This window comes from Filicampus tigris, chromosome 18, assembly GCF_054856515.1.
Source record: "Filicampus tigris isolate MCC_2025a chromosome 18, RoL_Ftig_1.0, whole genome shotgun sequence".
NCBI lineage: Eukaryota > Metazoa > Chordata > Actinopteri > Syngnathiformes > Syngnathidae > Filicampus > Filicampus tigris.
The window spans coordinates 14,273,598-14,294,673 of NC_141234.1; the positions used below are offsets into that span (position 1 = coordinate 14,273,598).

The 21,076-nt window shown below is 40.9% G+C and overlaps 2 protein-coding genes and 1 long non-coding RNA gene across 4 annotated transcripts in view; 1 reads left to right on the forward strand and 2 right to left on the reverse strand.

Annotated features, from left to right (window-relative positions):
* The window catches only part of top2b (DNA topoisomerase II beta), an 83,233-nt gene extending 81,881 nt beyond the window's left edge, over positions 1 to 1,352 (reverse strand). Inside the window, exon 1 of the mRNA XM_086013910.1 lies at positions 849 to 1,352. Within this exon, the coding sequence (XP_085870036.1) occupies positions 849 to 893 (45 nt within the window). The 5' untranslated portion in view covers positions 894 to 1,352. The remainder of the gene's footprint in view (positions 1 to 848) is intronic.
* On the forward strand, positions 705 to 8,392 carry LOC147132656 (uncharacterized). The gene is made up of 3 exons (XR_015082015.1): positions 705 to 734; positions 5,749 to 5,831; positions 7,828 to 8,392. It is a non-coding gene; the product is annotated as an uncharacterized LOC147132656 (long non-coding RNA).
* ngly1 (N-glycanase 1) overlaps positions 1,591 to 21,076 on the reverse strand; it is a 39,011-nt gene continuing 19,525 nt past the window's right edge. For both annotated transcript variants that reach the window (XM_086013916.1, XM_086013915.1), the window contains exons 7-12: positions 19,099 to 19,244; positions 12,505 to 12,615; positions 12,224 to 12,409; positions 6,616 to 6,801; positions 2,593 to 2,770; positions 1,591 to 2,516 (exon numbers count right to left, since the gene is read on the reverse strand). In XM_086013916.1, the coding sequence (XP_085870042.1) occupies positions 2,341 to 2,516; positions 2,593 to 2,770; positions 6,616 to 6,801; positions 12,224 to 12,409; positions 12,505 to 12,615; positions 19,099 to 19,244 (983 nt within the window). In that variant the 3' untranslated portion in view covers positions 1,591 to 2,340. The remainder of the gene's footprint in view (positions 2,517 to 2,592; positions 2,771 to 6,615; positions 6,802 to 12,223; positions 12,410 to 12,504; positions 12,616 to 19,098; positions 19,245 to 21,076) is intronic.

Consider the following 21,076-nt stretch of genomic DNA (forward strand, 5'->3'; position numbering starts at 1 on the left):
TTTGAGTTACAAAGAAAACATCCATCCATCCATTATCTGTACCGCTTCTCCTCACAAGGGTCGCGGGGCGTGCTGGAGCCTATCCCAGCTGTCTTTGGGCAGTAGGCGGGGGACACCCTGAACTGGTTGCCAGCCAATCGCAGGGCACACAGAGACAAACATCCGCACTCACAATCACACCTAGGGGCAATTTAGAGTATCCAATCAACTTACCATGCATGTTTTTGGAATGTGGGAGGAAACCGGAGTGCCCGGAGAAAACCCACGCAGGCACGGGGAGAACATGCAAACTCCACACAGGGAGGCCGGAGCCGGGATCGAACCCACGACCTCTGAACTGTGAGGCGGACGTGCTAACCAGTCGACCACCGTGCCGCCACAAAGAAAACAATGCCATAGAATTCCATTATCAAATTAAGGAGACTAAATAAAATGATTTTCATTTAATCTGTTGTGTTACGTTCTATGTTTGGAGAATCATCAGCATGGAAGCTCGAAGGAGTACTCATAGTATCAGGGGTACTAAAGACAAAAAAAGGTTGGGAACCAATGCAGTAATGTATAATTACGTCAGTGACTTTTACCTCCAAATTAAGAAGGCAAGGCACGCATGTTGATGGTGGTTTTCAAAATATCTATTTGATGCTAGTGAAATGTATTTTCAGTCGTAAGTACCGGTATTCTAGATTTCAGCGCAGACAACTGGCTGCTGTCGTCTCGCCCAATTGGAGAAGGTAAAACCGACACACATCTCCACGTTTGTAACCCAAATTACGGAAATAACCCATACACCGCGTGTATATGTAACTCTCATAAAGAAAAAAAAGGTTTTCCGGCGACTTATTTACCGTCCAAGTAGAAATCCCACCGCTTCCTGCTGCGTCGTAGGACATCTTCCTTTGTGATCCTCTAATTTAATGGTGCTGCCCGTAAGATGTCTTCAATTACAGCGATATTACAAATCACGTCTCAATACTTGCAAGTTAACGAAACGTTATCTCCCATCTTGTTGTTTTTCATTGGGTTTGAAGAAAAAAAATCAACCAAAACATGCAAAATTTGGTCACAGCTATTGTTAAATACCATTAAACAGCCGTTCGAGGCCTAAACTTCCAACAAAGATGCTAACCAGGACACTTATGTCAAAATATTATTTTCAACGCCAACACATTAAATATGATTACAGTTTAGCTAGCAAAAGTAAGAACGAAAGAATAAAACTTAGACTTACAAACTAAAATGCCCACATCATATATTTACAGATTTCTGAAATTACAAACATAGAAAGGATTGTTTGCTAAATGCAGCATTGGCCGCCCGGTTCCGCCATTTGCGAGACATAGTACCAATCAGAGTGAAGGGAGAGCAACCAATCAGGTGTGTTCTTTTTCAGACGAATCGAGATGTCACCCAATAGAAATTTTCGTTACAGTTTGTTTCAACGCAAGACGGTAATAAGGTTTAAACATTACGTCAAGTTAACCTTTCAATTCGGTTATTTTATCAAAATCTAAAAACATTTTAGGTAAATGAACAAAGCAGACATGGTCGTGCATATACAGGGCAAAATGAAACAAAGAAAACCCAGGCCATTTTCCAATGATATTTATTCAACATTTATTACAACATTGAGAGCATGGCGACTTCCACAAACTGAGCTGGGTTGACTGTCAGCGCTATCATGACATATAGCGCAGTAACGGGATCTATGACTTAAATTCAATGAGGTAATTAGTCAACATTTGATTTTTTTTTTCTAGAAAGATTTACCTTGTCAGCGTTGACAGTGACAAAATTCAGCTCTACATAATTGGACTCTAAAAGAACCCCAAAAATATTTGAAACAGATATACTGCTCAACAGTAATTAAAGCGGAAGTCAACCCAAACATGTTCTTTTCAAGAATATGTCCTATGCAGGCCCACTATTCGAAACATGGCATTCTGATTAATGTCAAATTTACCCATTTTTGTTCACCTGGGGGGAGGGGGGGGGGGGGTGTCGGGGATTTTGCCACTTGCTGTTGACTGAAAATTACATCACAGTTGCTCAGGGCTCAGATAACGACCAATCATGGCTAAATTTCAGAAAACTGGTGAGCCGTGATTGGTCGTTACCTGAGCCCTGAGCAACTCTGTCGACAACAAGTCGACAGAAGTGACAAAATGGCCGCCCCCTGAGATGGCTAAAAACAGGTGGATTTTGCTGCTCAACTCATATTCCACAAACGCAATATTAATCAGAATGCCATGTTTAGACTAGCGAAGGCACATAAAACATATTGCATAGAATTTTGGGGGCGAGACTTCCTCTTTAATGACTAAGGTAGGATTTTGATCTTCATGTGTTTTGTAGGTGAATGATCATTTCAAATGAAGACTCTTCTGTCTCCTTCAGACTCTGTCGGAAAAGTTGAGAGTGCTGCCATGACGCATTTCCTTCACCACCTCTGAGCTGCGCGGTGACAGTAAACTCAGAGGAACTGTTAAGACACTGGAAAGACTGCATGCTCCCATCTGAAAGTTTAAATATAAGAGAAAATCAGCAAATCAAGTCACACTGTGCAATATTTAATAAAGATCGCTTACATACCTCCAGAAAACTCAGTTGTAATCATGCCCGATTGCAAGAGCCAGCTGACAACACCAAAATTGAAAGTTTGGCTGCTGGCCCTGATTGAGACAGACTTTACACTTAATTTTGCTGGAGCAAAATCAAATTTCCAGCTGATTTGTCCAAGAGAGGAGCCTTCAATTCGAGCAATATACACCTGCAGAAAGAAATATAGCAGTGTTGAGAAAAATGATATTGGATCATTCCTTAATATAGGTATATGTTATAAAACTCTTGTTTATTATATTGGTAGTTATTTGTGGGAAAAGTTATTCTTTGATGGTAGCACAACGAGGTGAGTGATCATGGTTAACAATAATAATATAAATGTATGTAGTGTTTAAAACAATACTATTGTCATGAAGTTGGTGATGGAAAGAATTGTGCAGTGACGGACCGGTCCATCTATCCGTCACTGCCCATTTTGCTGACAATTGACGGGAACATTTTCAAAATAGACGGACTAAGCAGAGATGGAAGCCCCTTTGTTTAGTCTGCCATTTGTCAGTAGTCCGTCTATTTTTCGTGGAGCAGTTTCGATGGCTGCGCCGAGCGCGGGGAGGAAAATACTCAGTTGCTGTTGCTTGGGGGACAGATTTCAGTTATGGACTAGGCTGTGAACAGGCTTCCAAATCGCTGTGAGTTACTGAGTTACTATTTCTGTTAGAATATCATCCAGCGAGGGTGTCGGTGGGTTGGGCTAGTGAAAGTTAAGTCGGAATCGCCGACGGACGCCCGTTTAAAATTAGAGACGGACTGGCGTATAGTACATACTATTTCCCCCCCGGAAAAAAAGGCGAATGTCGGACGACAGAGGGGTACCTGCGCTGCAGACGCATGACGAATAACGGACGCTCAATTTGTAGTAAAATGCCCAGTTCTGGTGCGAACATACTATTTGAGTGACAGTTGAGCAGAGCATGTTTCCAGCCTATTTGGCGGACACATCCATAGCGTTGGAGAGTTGAGGGAAAGTTATTTTTTCACCATTTTGAAGTTTAATTTCATGTACTTGGTGATTTTTTTTTAATACAGTAAAATTTGGCAGGCTTGTTAACAACACTCATATGTGGTGTGTCAAATTTTAAGATGCCCCCCCCCCACACTTTACAGGGTTTTTAAATTTTTATTTTTATTTATTATCCAGTACAATGCATTTCAGTTGCATTTAACTTTTATGCAAAATAATGTTGCACTTAATCTTTTCGAATAGTTTGTTTTTAAACATTTATTTTGTTACAATTTTTTTGATTTGCAGGACATGACTCAAAATTTGAGTGTATTTATTATGTTCCTATACAGAGCGGGCACTTGACCATTTTTTGCTGGTCCGGCCGCGACCCTCCACCCTTGAGTTGGGTACCCTTCCGGCCGCGACCCTCCGGCCATATTCATAAACATTGTCGGCCCCCCGCCCCATTCCGCTCCCCGACCCAAAAAAAAAAGCGTCCGTGATTGACGTCGCTGCAGGAGGGACGCTAACGGCAGAGGCTTTTTAAAGATCATTAGCTGGCTAATTTACTATTCGCCATCACTATGCGCCATTACTATTTACCCAACTGCATGCTTCCTTGCATTGCCAGCCCTGGGGTTGGATTTGTCGTATTGTATAATTATTTGGGTCCAATAATTATAGAGAAGAGTCGTAGAAGAAGAAGTCGCAGAAGTCGTAGTCACGTTACATATTTATTTTGCACACTTCCCCTCCTTCCCGGCCTTCAAAATAAAAGCGTAACAGCAAACCACTATACACTGCAGGTTTGCAGGCGTATTTCCGGAAGAAGGGAACGCCAGAAAAAGTGCATGAACTCCACCTTGATGTGCATCTGAATAGTCAGGGGGCGTCGCTTCAAGAAGACAGCGACAACAATGGATATCGTGCCTGCTACAACCATAAAGGTACCGAGATGACTAGACGATGTATTTAATTTTTTGCGAAAACGATCTTGAAGGTGGCGGCGAAGGGGGAACGTGGGTGAGTAGCTTGTTTACTTTGAGTGATGGGACTTTGCAGGAACGAGCTGCGTGGCTCATCCGTCTCCGTGTGGGAAACTGTATGTCATCGCAACATGTGAGACAGCAACGTGCGCTCAAGCGTGTTTGTATTTCCTCATTGTCACATCACGTAACCCGCGCCTCCCACCTGCAACTGGGGCATACCATTACAAGAGGGGGCTGGGGTGGGGGCAATACCATAACCCCTATAACAGCAGTTGTCGCTCGCGCAGACGCAGGAGTAGAAAGAAGCCTAAAAAGAAGCCTTTCACCGAGTAGGCTGAGATGATTTTTGGCCGCCTCGCGAGCACGTCACACGCATGAGGGCCGATTAGTGGGCCGGAATAAAATCAACTTCCGGCCATGCTTAGTCCAGCCATTTTTAAAAAATTTGTCACCCCCCACCCCTCCGCCCAGGGGTGGCCCAGGGACGAACTGCCCAGCTCTGTTCCTATATTTGAACAAAGTGTTAACTGTTAAAATGTGATAGTGGGTCATATTAAATATACTTTTTAGAAATAGCCTCCCCCTCATTTTAAAAGTACACTTAGGCCTACTACGCTACAATATTTTAATATTGTTGTTATGATGGTGGTATTGGGAGTATTTTTTTAGGTGATAACCACTGGTCTTAAGCCATGCAGTATTATAGATTAATTGTTAAAGGCTTGTTGCTTTCGGGCAACTAGTCCAGGGTCTACCAAGCCTCTCGCCCAAAGTCACCTGGGATTGGCTCCAGCTGACCTGTGACCCTAACAATGACAAGCAGCAGAGAAAAAGCATGGCTGGATGGACATGATGGTCATAGCTTGTCATAGAATGTAAAAGGGTCTGCTAAATGTGCTTTTGTTAATTCAAGGCCCGGGGACCATATGTGGCCCACCACATCATTTTATGTGGCTGGCGAAAGCAAATCTTATCCGTCGACTTCATGATTCTTGCTAAAATCCTAAAATTGCAAATCTGCTTTCTTGAAACATTGCGATATAGGAAGCATTTTTTGTTATCAATCCCCCCTTCAAAATACATTGAAAAATAATTCTTTTTTTTCACTGGCCTCTGATTTCAATATTAGCTTTCCTTCTGTTTGTTCTGTATGTGTTAATATATAAGGTGATCATACATTAAATGTGTTCACAGTCATAATGGCACTCCAAGGGAACAAGGGAAACCATAACTACGATGACACCTCTGCCATACAACAACATATCCATACATATGGTGTAAGTATTTCATATTGGTTCGATTGATACATATTTACTTTTTCTTTTTTTTTACGATTGAACCCGGAGGGGGGGAAGGTAACATTTAGGTAGTTTTATTTTAACATAATGCGTAATATTAAGACTTAAAGTCCACGCAACTATGAAACTGATCAAATAAACCGATATAAAGAATAAATAAACTGTTTTTCAAACAACGTGCTTAGTAGAGCTTGGCGATGTGGCTGAAAAATATTTCATAACATACTAAAGTATTTCATATCAGTCAATGTTGATATAAGAATAATTGTATATATAAAAATATATATATATAAATATAAATATATATATATAAATATATATATATATATATATATATATATATATATATATTAAAAAGAAATTAAAAGTGAGGGATTTTGGAGTCTTTGGGGGCTTGATGGTAACAAGAAATTAATCTATATATAAATATATATACATATACACATATATACATATATATATATATACATATACATATATATATATATATACGTATATATATATAAAATCTATTCAAAATTATTAAAAATAAACTGTTTTTGTGTATACTGTATTGTGTAAGCGTAATGTGCAGTTTCTCCTCCACCAGTCCATTGTAAATGCTTACTTGCATTAGATGGTACTACAACCCCCCCCCCCCCCCCCACCCAAATATTGTTACATATATTCAATGTTATCATTTGCAACTCTTAATAGAACACAGGAAAGTAACCTAACCCTAATGGAAGAACACAACTTACTGATGCCAAAGGAGTAAACATACCATCTGCCAGTCATTTTCCACCTTCCTAAAGACAGACTCCTTACTCCACACACATCGATCCCAGCAGTGGATGATCTCAGAGTCATTGGAGATGCGACAGTATTGGTCTTTAGTCGCATTGTACAACACATGAATAAGCTTGTCTCTCCTCTCTTTCTCAGTAGGTGTGAACACATAGCCAACGCCCTTAGTGCACAAATACAGAATGTATGAATTAATATTAAGGCATAAATAGTCACATCATCATCATCATCTTTATTGAGCAATTAAGTTTCAGAATACTCAGGATATACAATTGAAAACTAGAATAACAGTACCGGTAGCAAAGCTCAAAAGGAGTAGGCTGAAGCGTGAAGCCCACAACCTTTTCTGTATAATATATACATAAGGGTTGCTTTTATTCCGGTTTTGCAAACGTGGGAACATTCATACCCAAAAAAATACAATGTAACATCAAAACAGAAAACACCTCTTTGTTATCAAGCAAAAGAATATACTGTAATGAGATTGACTTTGTCTGTAATCACGCTCATACACAGTGTGCTTTTGCGCATCTATGGTGGATTGTGTCAATATACAGTACCTGCATATCGCTGCCGTTGGGCCAAAACCTTGTACCTCCAAGATGGTCACATTTCAGGACATCCCCAAAATGGCAAGTTTGTTTAACCATTTTCATTACATCGTGAAAAAGAGCAAGACATTTTCAACACTTTAGATTGGTCAATAATGTGTAAAAACAGCCACGCGTGTAGACTGACCAATCGAATACATTTTTGAAAAAATATGAAATTCACCAATGTGTGATTTATGTTTTGGCCCAACGGCAATAATACATAACCCATATCCACGCCATACGCATTGTGCATGTACACAACTATGAATGTACATGATTGTGTGAATGTAGTATCCATTCCATAACAATAAGTTCCCAAATTCATATTTTAGTTCATAATTTTAGTTACCATTGATTTCAACCAGTCCAAACAAAATCTAGTTACATTTAGCAATAAATTATACTGCCTGGCCCAGTCAGAATATTTACAATATTCATTTTAATTATATTTAAAGTGTAGGGTTCACGATTTTTATAAATTTTAATATGTTGTATTAAACAACAAAATATCCATGTCACAATGAATGGTTTCTCGAATTGATACTCATTAACTGAGTATTTTAATGGATTATCGTTACACTGTGAAACACTTGCAGGTGGGGCCAGCACCACGGCGAAACCGTGAGGGCGCCGCATATAACGTCATCGAGCCACATCTCTGACTTGCTGGCTGCGAAGTGTGCTCTATGTGTTTTTTCTTCTGATTCATTTAAATCTTTGTTTCACTTGGATTATGCCGCCACATAGCGTCACTGGCTTTTGTTTGAACCGACCCTCTGGGCGGCGTAAGCCTGTTTCTGTTCCCCAAAGATGCGGTTTTACAGGAAAAAGAGGGAGACATGTCATTGCACCTGACGGGCAGAAATATCAACTCAACTCATTAAAATTTCATTTTGGCAAAATCTGCTCCTAAAAAGGTGTTTCTGAAGGTGTTTTTTTCCAGAATATGTTCCCAGCAGACCCACTAGTTGAAACACGGCATTCTGATTACTTTTGCGCAGAGCTGGGCCGGACCGGTCGGACCCTCCGGTACGGCCGGATGCCTATTTTGGGGGTGGAGGGGTGACAATTTTTTTTAAATGGCTGGACTAAGCATGGTCGGAAGTGGATTTTAGTCCGGCCCACTTATCGGCCCTCATGCGTGTGACATGCTCGCGAGGCGGCCAAATTTCATCTCAGCCTTCTCGGTGAAAGGCTTCTTTTTAGGTTTCTTTCAAAACAACTTGTGTCCGGGAGTATATTCAAGCTACGCGCAGCATTCAAGTATGGCACATCATGCACTTTCCTACTTCCGGAAATACGCCATAGCAAAAGTGCTGTGTAGTGGTTTGCTGGCATGCTTTTATTTAGAAGGCCGGGAAGTATGAAGGAGGGGAAGTGTGGAAAATAAGTAACTTGTTGAATGCTTGCAGACTTGTCGTCTAATGGTAATGGACCCAAATAATCATCCACTACGACAAAACCAACCCCAGGGCTCGCAATGGAAATAAGTACACGCAGCTGGGTGATTACGTAAGTAAATGGCAAGTATGAAGCGTGTCCACAGCAGGTTTGAATAGTAAGTTAGCCAGCTAATTGTCTTTAAATAAAACTCTTCCGTTAGCATCCCTCCCGCGGGGTCATCATGCATGGGGCAGGGGCCGACAATGCTTATGAATATGGCCGGGGGGGGGGGGGTCGCGGTCGGAAGGGTACCCAGGTCAAGGGTGGAGGGTCGCGGCCGGATGAGCAAAAAAGGGTCAAGTGCCCAGCTCTGCTTTTACGCTTGTGAAATATAAACTAAGCAGCAAAATGCACTCGTTTTTAGCCATCTCCGGGGGCTGCCATTTTGTCTTCTGTCGACTGAAAATGACATCACAACTGCTCACAACGACAAATCACGGCTAACCTGTTTTCTGACTCTGAGCCATGATTGGTCTTTGTGAGGAGTTGTGATGTCATTTTCAGTTGACAGAAGACAAAATGGCCGCCCCCAGAGATGGCTAAAAATGAGTGGATTAACACTTATTCCACAAATGCAATGTTTATCAGAGCGCCCTGTTTCAACTAGTGGGCTTGCATAGAACATATTCTTGAAAGAAATATGAATGCGTTGACTTCCCCTTTAAGTAGAAAAATGTAGAAATGAACCCACCATATCTTGTGATAGTGAACATTACTGTAATTTCAAAATACCAGGCAACCTCAGCATTCAAGTGCAAATTGACAGAAAATGTAACATCGCAAAAAAATGACTACATTTTTTTGACTCACAGGAAAATTGAATTTGTCACTCGGTTAAACATTTTGGAAGACCAATTTTATTCATTTGTATGAAAACAAGACATCAACAATTCAATTAAACCTGCCAGATAAAAGACATATACAAGCATTTTTGTCTTATCCAGTGTGGGCTGAAATGAGTGCAGCAGAGCTGGGCAGTCCGCCCCTGGGCCAGACCGGTCGAACCCTCCGGTACGGCCGGACCCTCTGGTACGGCCGGATGCCCATTTTTGGGTCGGGGGGGTTTGTTTGGGCGACAATTTTTTTAAAATGGCTGGACTAAGCATGGCCGGAAGCGGATTTTAGTCCGGCCCACTAATCAGCCCTCATGCGTTTGACGTGCTCGCGAGGCGGCCAAATTTTATCTCAGCCTACTCAGTGAAAGGCTTCTTTTTAGGCTTCTTTCTACTCCCGCGTCGGCGCGAACGACAACTGCCGCGTTGACGCATTGTGCTGTTGGCGACAGGTCTGCAACACATGCCACGCACTTATCAGGAATTGTTGCTGCTCTGATCGGTCCATTATGTCACATGTTGCGATGACATAGTTTCCCACATGGAGGAGAGAATGCAGCATGCAGATGGTTGCGGCTGCAAAGCAAACTAGTTTGGCAGCGGCGTGGGTGTCATGTCAAGAAGCAACTCAACCACGTTCCCCCTTAGCAGCCTCCTTCCAGATCGTTTTCGCAATAAAATTAAATGCATCGTCTAGTCATCTCGGTCCCTTTATGGTTGTAGCGGGCACGATATCCATTGTTGTCACGGAAAGGGGTGGGGGCAGACAATGTTTATGAATATGGCCGGAGGGTCGCGGCCAGAAGGGTACCCAGGTCAAAGGTGGAGGGTCACAGCCAGACCGGCAAAAAAGGGTCAAGTGCCCAGCTCTGGAGTGCAGCCAGTCTTGTTGTGTTCCCTTATGTTTCATGGCTTGCAAGCAGGTTCACACAGATGCTGTGGGTCTGTCTGCTGGTGGGAATGCGATGGCTTTCTTGAGTTTTCGGCCAATGGGATTTGCTACCTCGTGTATAATGCGATGAACAGCAGCTCGTGGGAGATCAAACACACACTAAACCACCATCTGAGAGTCCGTGTGCCAGCCAGCAGGTGTAGATCAGCAGCTCAATTTCATTTCCCCACCAATAGTTCTGCTCTCGGCGCATCAGCCTATGCAAGCTGTTCATGGCTCGCCTGGTCAAGCGAAAGTCTTGCTTGATCTCAAGTTCGACATTACGCCATAAACAGTAGATGTGTAGTAATACGGGTAGTAGTAGTAGTGGCACATTTGCATTTAAAATGCAATATGTCTCTGGGCAATCCACCTGGAAAATATGAAACAATTTTGCATCATTAATTGACATGTTGTACTGGCGTTCACGTACAGTACATTCCAACAATTGCACACAGTTTAATATTGTCATCACCTGGAAAATATGAAACAATTTTGCATCATTAATTAATATGCTATACTGGCGTTCACGTACAGTACATTCCAACAATTGCACACAGTTTAATATTGTCATCATAAAATAATGGCCTAACAGTACATTCCAACAATTGCACACAGTTTAATATTGTCATCATAAAATAATGGCCTAAGTCATATTTTGACAAAAACTATGTATTTATTTTGACTTAAACAACAGGATGCTTCCCATCTCTTCCAAAATCGTGACATTCTATCCATGAAATTAAATTATAAATAAATATAATCAGAATTCCCTTCTAGTTTATTTTAGGAGGGTGACGATACGATTACCTGAGATGCTACCAAGGATGTAACATAAATCTAATGCAATTTTAGAAATAAAAGTAATCAAAAGCTAGATTACAGAATTTATTTAATTAAATACTGTATAGCCAATGCTCACGTGTAGCAACCCAAAGTAGGAAAATGCTGCCTACAGCCATCTTAGCGTGGGGCTATATTTCACCAAGTTGAAACGTACCGTAAGATGATGCATCACTGCCAGAGTGCGCGGCAAACATTGTTGTCATCTTCTTCTATAACTACCCCCAGTACATGGTGGGTTTCTGTTGCTTGTCACAAAGAGATCAATGAGAATTTCTGGAGGACTGCAACAATGTTTTCTTTACATCAGCTGTTTAGAAGTTTTCAAACACATTGCATTGCATATTAGTGCCACCTATGGGTATGACTATGGGCACCGAACATTCTCTCCCATTTAAAGAGGAAGTCAACACAATTTTTTTTAAAGAAGGTTCTCTGCAGGCCCACCAGTTGAAACAGGGCATTCTGACATATATCGCATTTAAAGAATAAGAGTTAATCCACCCAATTTTAGCCATCTGTGAGGGCGGCCATTTTGTCACTTCTGTCGACTGAAAATGACATCACAACTGCTCAGGTAATGACCAATCACAGCTTGCATATTTTCTGAAGCTAAGACATGATTGGTCATTATCTGAGCACTGAAAATCTGTGATGTCATTTTCAGTCGACAGAAGTGACAAAAGGACTGGCCCCTGAGATGTCTAAAAGCGGGTGCAATTTGCTGCTTAACTCATATTCCACAAACACAATATTAATCAGATGCCTTGTTTCAACTAGTGGGCCTGCATAGAGCATTTTCTTGAAAAAATATTTTGGGGTTGACTTCCCTTTAACTACTCAAAGAAAATAAAAAGTGCCATTAGAAAAACAAACCCACAGAACTTTACATAAGGCTGGGGCCTTTTCCATTACAGTACAACTCACATTTGCTTATAGTACCTGCTTTATAGTCCCTGAATCGACATCTCCCGCCTCTCCTCTTGCTATCCTCCAGCCCAGAGACCCAGAGACGCGTCCTCCCAGCTCCCCTTGTTTTGGTATTTTAGGGGAAATGAACTCTACAAGTTCGACAAGTAACCGTTCTGTCAATTTTAATTTCCTGTCAACACTGAGGGATTGCTGTCTCTGTGGAATGAAATTCAGATTCAAGAAATTTTACATTACTACCCAACACAACACTAATAAGCCTTACAAGAATGGTGGAAAAGGTTAACACATACCAAAGCATTGAGCCCAATAATGGTGTGCAGCAGCCAGGACTCCTGAACACTAGTCCTTCTTGACAAAACCTCTGGATGTTTGCAGGAATACCTCCACGTCACATCAACTACCTGCAACACACACCCAAACATTAATTTTAGTGTGACTATAATTCCCCTTGGTTCGAGGAGTATTTACTTACCACAGAAATAATGTCATCCATCCTCTCATTTCCTTCTCCACTTATTCTAATCAATGTCACGGGTAACCTATGCCAATGACAACTAGGGATGGGTACAGAAGACGGTACTTTTTGGGGTATTGAGATATTACCGAGCGCCGATTATTAGGGCCTGAGACGTGAACGTTGCAAGGACCCTATTATTTTCGTCCGAATTCTTATTATTCTTTTCCGTACAGGCTCATATTTTTGGGTCACTGATGGTGTAGTGGTACACACGTCTGAGTTGTGTGTGGGCAGCGTGGGATCGGTTCCCGCTCAGTGACGGTGTCTGTGTGTGTTTCCTGCGACTGGCTGGCGACCAATTCAGGTTGTAGTCTGCCTTTCACCCATTGTCAGATGGGATAGCATACCTGTCAACCCCGGGCTGTGCTAAATCTTACAAAAGTTGTAATTTGCCCGTACATTTCTCTATATAATCTTACACAGTATCTATATATAATTTTACACAGTATTTATCGCTTAGCGGGAGAGGTGGGGGGAAACGGAACGGACATTTCTATATAGAATCTTACACAGTGTTAATCGCTCAATGGGGGTGGGGGGGTTGTGTGGGTGGGTGGATTCGGTGTGGAGGACGCCATGGTCGTGAAAGTCGACCGAAGTTTGATAACGGACGCTCCGGATTAGAGCCGAAATGGGCAAGACGAGATCGGTCTAACAAAAACCGAGGTTTTTTTTTTTTTTCCCCCTTACAAAAATTGTTATACGGCGTACACAATTTGAAATGATCAAAAAAACATATAAAATACGGGGAAAACGTATAAGTTGAAAGGTATGGGATAGGCTCCAGCACCTACCCTGTTACAGGATAAACAGTTTGGAAGATGATGACTCGTATTTTTGAGGAACTAATAAACATGTATGAGTACAAAAATGGTTCTGTAGTGCCATCTGGAGTGGTTTATTGGACGCCTGCCCCGGTAGGTTTGAGCTACAGCTACGAAAACTGAGAGCCACAACTAAGGCTGCTTGATTAAGCGATTTTGAACCGTAACCGAATTTTCTGGATAAAACGATTTTAAAAACGTCCAAATCGGCACGTTCGATTTTTTTATTTTTGGTGTATCTAAGCCACCGTAGTTTCCTCTGCATTTCCGCTTCCTCCCACAAGCGTGCAGTCCGATAACAACAACAACAACATCCATGGCTACCAGCGATTCTGCTATTTGCTCAGGCAAGTGAGCGTTTAGTTAATAAATCGGGGCAAATATAGATCTGTAGTGTTGCGTGTGCCCCGCATGTACAATACGACCCGTGAGCAAGTAACTCAACGTCTGAAAGGCGCCACTTTTTTTCTCCTCTACAACGGACCTCTAGTCCAGCCGGACTATGCATCCGTGCTTAAGCTTGACAGTGCATTGTATTATTGAGTGACAGTTTTGCACTAATCATTGATTTATGTTTAAGTAAGACCAAGGAGAAAGGTGAAAGGCTAGTTGACAAAATGACTTGCTGACAGACTGTTTGGTTTACAGACTTGACTGTCTACCTTCTCTCATGTTGATGATTTCGTTTCAGATGGTATATGCACTTTCTTCTTTCATTATTGGTTTGATTAAGAACAGATCTGAAATCTATTGTGCAAGTAAAATGCTGTTAATCCCAATGGATTGTTCTGTGTGTGTTAAATTAAATTGACTGGCATTTTGAGTTCAAAGAAAGAAAAATTAAGTTTAAATAAAAGACATTAAATTACTTCATTTTTCATTATTTTTTTATTTTACAAAGAAATCATAATCGTAATCGTAAAATCGGGTTTGAGAGAAAATAATCGGGATTTTCTTGTTTGGCAAAATCGAACGGCCCTAGCCACAACAAATAAAAAGCAATCAAATATTAAGGGGATGAATTCAGCTTTATGTATCAAACTAAAAGACAGACAAAAAGATGATTAATAATGAGTCGCTGCAGTGTGGTAATGCCCTCTGGCGCTTGATATTACATCATAAGTAGACATATTTTTTTTCCTACCGTGTGGTGTGTGTGTGATGTTATGAACTGGAGATCGGGTAAGATTTAATTTTATACATGTATGTTTTATTTATTTATCCGTCTAAGTTGAGTGAGTGAAGAAGTGCGCTCTACGTTTACATATCACGTTTAGTGAAATGAAGTAACGTAGGAAGCGGTAGAGCCATTGGATTATGGCGTTAGATTAATGCCACAATTATGTCAGCGTATTGTCAAATACCGTGTCCAAAAATGTGTTTCGCGTGTACAAAACCATCCACATGCAAGCACAAGATTATTTTTTACGCTTGCTTCTTCTCTCTACTACATGTACAATACGCTGATTTAGTGTAATAATCGTGATTGAATTTCGATTAATTGCACAACCCTAGTGTAGAGACTTTAAAACTGTTGTAATGTGTTCAGATCTCTTAGTCCTGGTTAAAACTCTAGCAGCAGTGTTCTGTATGAGCTGCAGTTGTTTAATGCTCTTTTTGGAATGTTCTGTTAAAAGGCCGTACAGTAATGCAGTCTACGACTAGATGAACGCATGGATGAGTTTCTCTTGGTCTTTCTGGGAGAGAAAACTTTGAATTCTGTTGATGTTTTTCAATTGGTAAAAAGCTGATTTAGTGACAACTTTGATGTGGCTGTTGAAAGTCAGATCTGAGTCTTGGTCGGTGGTTTTAAGAGCCCGAGTCTCAAGATGTTTACTAATGCTGACCCTCTTCTCTTAACTGCCAAACAGAATAATTTCAGTTTTGTCTTCATTTAATTGTAGAAAATTCTCTCTCATTCAGGTGTTTACAGGGAGAGTGGGGGTGCAAGTGCGCTATGCTCTTGAAAGTCGACCGAAGTTTACTGTTGCAATCGCTAACGGACACTCCGGATTAGAGCCGAAATGGGCAAGACGAGATTTGATTTTTTTTTTTCCCCGCACAAAGATTGATATACGGCGTACACAATTTGAAATGATAAAAAAAAAAAATGTAAAATACGGGGAAAACGAACAAGTTGACAGGTATGGATTAGTTTTCCTCTTTGTCTGCGTAGTATTAATTTTTTGTCTAATGGTTTGGATTTTGTCGCAATTTCATTGCACTTCTCGGTGGAGAAGAGTTCTGGGCTCAAGTTTATCTATCATAACAAACAGAGTGCGAGAGTCGTTGACATTCCTGTTGATCATTTCAGATAGATGAGCTGTCTGGCTTTGCACAGTTCATTATTAAAATCACGCAGTCTTTGTTTGTATAACTCATAGTGAATTTGAAGTTTTGTCTTCCTCCACTTTCGTTCGGCTTTTCTACATTGTTTTTTCTGGTTTATAACCATACTGGTGTTTCTCCACTGTGTTTTCTGTTTGGACAAAGTGATTTTGACTCTTATTGGTTCAACAGCATCCATTACATTCAAGATTTTCAAATTGAAATGATCCAGGAGCCCATCAACTGACTCTACACTCGCTGTTGGTGAAGAAGCTATGGCCTCCATAAATTGAGCACGTTCCCTCGTTAATGAACCTCTTCTTTACCAAGAGGGAAGAAGTTGTTTGAATATTCTGAGTGATCAGTACATCAAACAAAATACAAAAATGGTCAGATAAGGCCAAGTCAGTAACCACAACATATGTAATATCAACCCCTTTTGAGATAACCAAATCCAGAGTTTGACCATGAATGTGAGTCGGTTCTTTAACATGCGGACACAAACCAAACATGTCCAATATAGAAGACAATTCTTTGGCGTTATCGTCCTTCATATTTTCAATGTGAATAATGAAATACCCGGCGAGAGATAAATTGGTTGAAATCGGGAGAGACAACTGACAATTCAGAAAAATCATCAATAAAACTTGCACAGTATTCTGGAGCTCTGTAAATGATTAAAAAGAGAATTTTTGGAACACCCTTTAAAATAAAACTGAGAGATTCAAAAGAAATAAAATCACCAAATGAAATCTCTTTACGCTGGAATGAATCTTTGAATAAGGCATCTTCTCCTCCTTTCTTCCCATTTTGACACTAATTCATAAAAATAACATTTGGAGGTGATGTTTCATTGAGAACAGTAGCACTTGTGTATTTTGTTAACCATATTTCTGTCAGAAAAAGAAAATCTAAACTGCGAGAAATTATAAAGTCATTAACTAGGAATGACTTGTTAGACAGAGATCTAATATTAAGTAAAGCTAGTTTTGTGGTGTTTTCACTCGTCTCTGTTATCTTCAGAGTTGTACGTGGAACAAATAATAGATTGTGTTTTGAAATACGATGCCTTTATTTTGAAAATGTCATACCGGAAGTTGCGTCTTACAGAATCTCTGGACGCTTTACGCAGAGACTGTCACGCACTTGTGGTAGCGGCATTCACCATGCGTGTTGCTTACTTTTTCCTCGTCATTCCTCATTGTTTTGCGAAAGCCGAGTGAATATACAAAGTTAATATAACAAGTTTGCTGAAGCATCACATTTTTGACAATAAGGATTATCTCTGGGAGAAGACTGCCGTTGGTTGAAAGCAGGCCAAAGTGGTCAGTACTATTTTGCATTGTCTATCGTGATTAGCTTTGACGCTAAGCAAAGATATCTTTGTCATAAATGTAATATGTTGTTTTATGTTGTATGTCTGAACTTTTAGTTCTACGGTGTGTTGGCGTTTTATGACATTTTTCTGAGCAATAAACATCTGTAAAAGGAACTGGAGTCTCGCATCCAATTAATGGGTGGCATAACATTAAAATAAATAAATAAATAAAGATGTTCAGGGTTAATTATGTGGTGTGCAACATTAGCTCATGCGGTTATGCAAGGTACATCAACATTGCTTTTATCATACCAGCCCTCGCGGATCCTGAGGTCCTCTGGCGCCGGCCTTTTATTTATTCCAAGGGTGAGGACCAAAATGCATGGCGAGGCTGCATTCAGCCGTTTTGGTCCTCACCTTTGGAATAGCCTGCCAGAGGATGTCAGGTCTGCAGAGACTGTTGATATTTTTAAGAGGAAGCTCAAGACACACCTTTTTAGTTTGGCTTTCAACAACTTTTAAATAATTTATCTTTTCTTTTGATTGAAGATAATTCTATGTTTTGCTTTGAATGTTTTAAAGCACTTTGAGTTGCATTTTTATGTATGAAAAGTGCTATATAAATAAAATGTGATTGATTGATTGATTGATACATTGTACATAAAGAATCCTCAATATATTTGAAAATAAATATATGTTTTGCATTTTTGTAGTGGGTAGGACCTACCCACTACAAATATGCAAAACATACTCTACCCGGAAGGTAGATCATTTTGACTTTTATAAGTAGCTCGCATGCTGAAAAGTGTGAGCACCCCTGGATTAGATTGATTCACCCTGCAAGTTGGTGGTAACCGATTCTTTCTTGTTCTAAATAATGTAGTGCAGTCTACCTTTACAATATGTTTCATGAAACAAAGTGACATGTAGGAAGAAGGGCAGCACAATATTGGAAAAACATGCGATATGCAATATGGTTGTTGAATAACTCACAGGAACTTCATTGTAAAACTCTCTCATACCCGTCAACCCCCGGGATGTACTGAATTTGACAAAAGTTGTAATTTACCCGTACATAACTGTATATACAATCTTACATATTAGACATTATTTTCGAATGGCTGCTGTCGCGTGATCGGATAATAGGTTAAAAAAAGGAAAAAAAAAGAAGAAGTAAGCTTGATATTGCGGGTATTGTGACAGCTTGTGCGAGTGGGTGTGTTGTGCGCATGCTTGAGGAAGAGTGCGGAAGACCCTGGTCTCCCTCTGATGGGCATTGTGGGGCTACTGGGCTCCCCTTATCGACGACGTGGGACGTCCGCGATCCAGGAGGCAACTCCAGCCTTGGAGAAAACTCTCCCCTGCATTTCCCGACTGCGGTTAGGCGACGTTGGCCATATAGATTCGGGATGTACGGCATACATGTTTGAGAAGGTGTTTCCACCTGTGCAAATTACGCCAAAAGCGTACAACTTGACAGGGATTCCCTCTCTGTATTCAAAGCTACTGGTACTATATTACTTCTTAAATAAGCGGTTTGGATAATGGGAGGATAGCCGGAGAAACTAATGATTCGCTCTTTGGTGCATACCGCCACCTGCTGTACATATAGAGTCGATGCAGTCTGGGTTTCCATCTCTCTTCAGCAAAACAGGCGTCTGTCAATAATGAACTGTGAGGTCCGTTCGGATTTGGCCAGGTTAGTTATGATTACACTGACGGACGACAATCCACTTCCATCCATGCTTAGTCTATTGATCTACTGTCGTCAGCAAAAGTGTGTCCGTCAGACAGATAGATAGATGGACCGGTCCATCGGTCAGACGGAATGCCCACCTCTGGAAATTCATGTACACGTAACAACAACAGTACATATCATGTCAACAGTGCAACATACCTGGTCCTGTGAAAAAGCCATAATATAGGAGAGTTTCTTCCCCCAGCCAACCTCATAGAGTAAAGGTTTATCACAGATGTTCTCACATGAGTCACAGTGCAGCCAACGGCGCTGAGAGACGGAGTAAACCTCTGTCCATACATGATCTGAAAAAAGACAGACTACCCTTAGCCTTAATACATAGAATTTTACTGATAAAATTACAGTAAATGCTCTGGTAGTTTTGCAGTGACAACAGCTAAAATTAGTGCTGTGCAATTTTATGATACAGTATACCAGTATATTGTAGTGCGACAGAAAATTGTTTGCTGGATGATATAACCCTCTATCATGACGTCACACTTGTGGGGTGAAAAGTATACTCACAAAAACTTTATTCATCATAAAGCCAGTGCTGAGCAGGGCACAAATTGTTTGTTCCTTGTGTGGAAAGTTGGCAGACTTGTGTACAAGTGGGGGGACAAGTCTGAACTGCTGGCAGGCCAGTCAAGTGCTTGCACTCTTACAAGGCCACGCTATTGTAACACCTGAAGAATGTGGCTTAGATTTTCTTGCTGCTTTCTGAAAAAGACGTTGCTTGGATGGCACCATTCATTCCTCCGAAATCTGTGTGTACCTTTCAGCATTGATTGTGAGTCCCCGTCCATTTAAAGTGCTTCAGGGTCATAGCTTGGTTTAAGTGTACGGCGCTGCTGGCATGAGCATGAATAATGGTTTGGAGAGATTGTTACGCTCTAGAGATGCCCCAGACGAGGACATACTTTACAAGCAAAGGGACAAAGTATGTACTAAATGTTAACAAAACAAAATTGCTATCAACCTTTTTCCTCGTCAGTGAAATTGGCATCCTGTGGCGTAATCCATGGTATTACATGTGTGGAACCACTAGAGGGGAGACTATGCCTGTCAGTACAATGTTCCTGCAGGGAACAAATGTGAAAAAGAAGAAAAAAGGACTCTAAAGTGTTGTGCAGGCAGTTAAAGGCGGATCCGTGGTTGCGCAGAAGAGAACAGTGGTGTTTCTTTTTAAAAGAAGCCAACACAACACGTCGATCGGTACTTGACCCCGTTAGGGACAATTACAGGGACGGACAAAAACCCACTTTCGTCCTTGCTCAGTCCATCCTTTTAAGAAAATTGACATGCACTGATTTCTTCAGATTCTCTGAATGTTTTGATGAAGTCCACCAACAGGAGAACTTACATTACCCACTGTCACGGATACCTACCCAAGGTGGCTGCTCATTGTGATAAACTTAATCAGTATCCGTGTACCGGGTAATGTAAGTTCTCCTGTTGATGGATTTGAATACAGATTGGAGGGAAAACATTACCATTGTGGCAGACTTAAACTGATTCAACGGCGCCACCTGCTGTTGTGGAATGCAAGTTTACTAGCATTTGAAATTCTTCCGTCAGGATTTAAAGTCCATCACTCTACTGAGACGGCTCTTACTAAAGTGACTACCGTATTTTCCGGACTATAAGTCTACTAGGAGTACAAGTCGCACCAGCCATAAAATGTATAATAAAGAGGGAAAAAAACACGTCGCACTGGAGTAAAAGTCGCATTTTGGGAGGAAATTGTGCGCTTAGTAGTACACATCATTTCCACCGAGCTATGATGCTAAATGTGTTGTTGACTACAACCTGCCCTTTGGCTCCAATTCCCACATTTCTTTTTAAGACATTTTATGGATTCTTTGAGGAGCAGATTTTAAATATAGTCAATTGCTCTCTTCAGACAGGCGTCTTCCCCACTGCCTTTAAAACGGCGGTGGTGAGGCCCCTTCTGAAGAAGAGCAATTCTGACCCCAGTGTTTTTAATAATTACAGACCTTTATCCAACTTACCGTTTTTAAGTAAAATTTTAGAAAAACTGGTTTTCCTCCAGTTAAATCATTTTTTAAATACAAATAATATTTTAGAGAAATATCAATCTGGTTTGAGGATGAACCACAGTACAGAGACTGCTCTT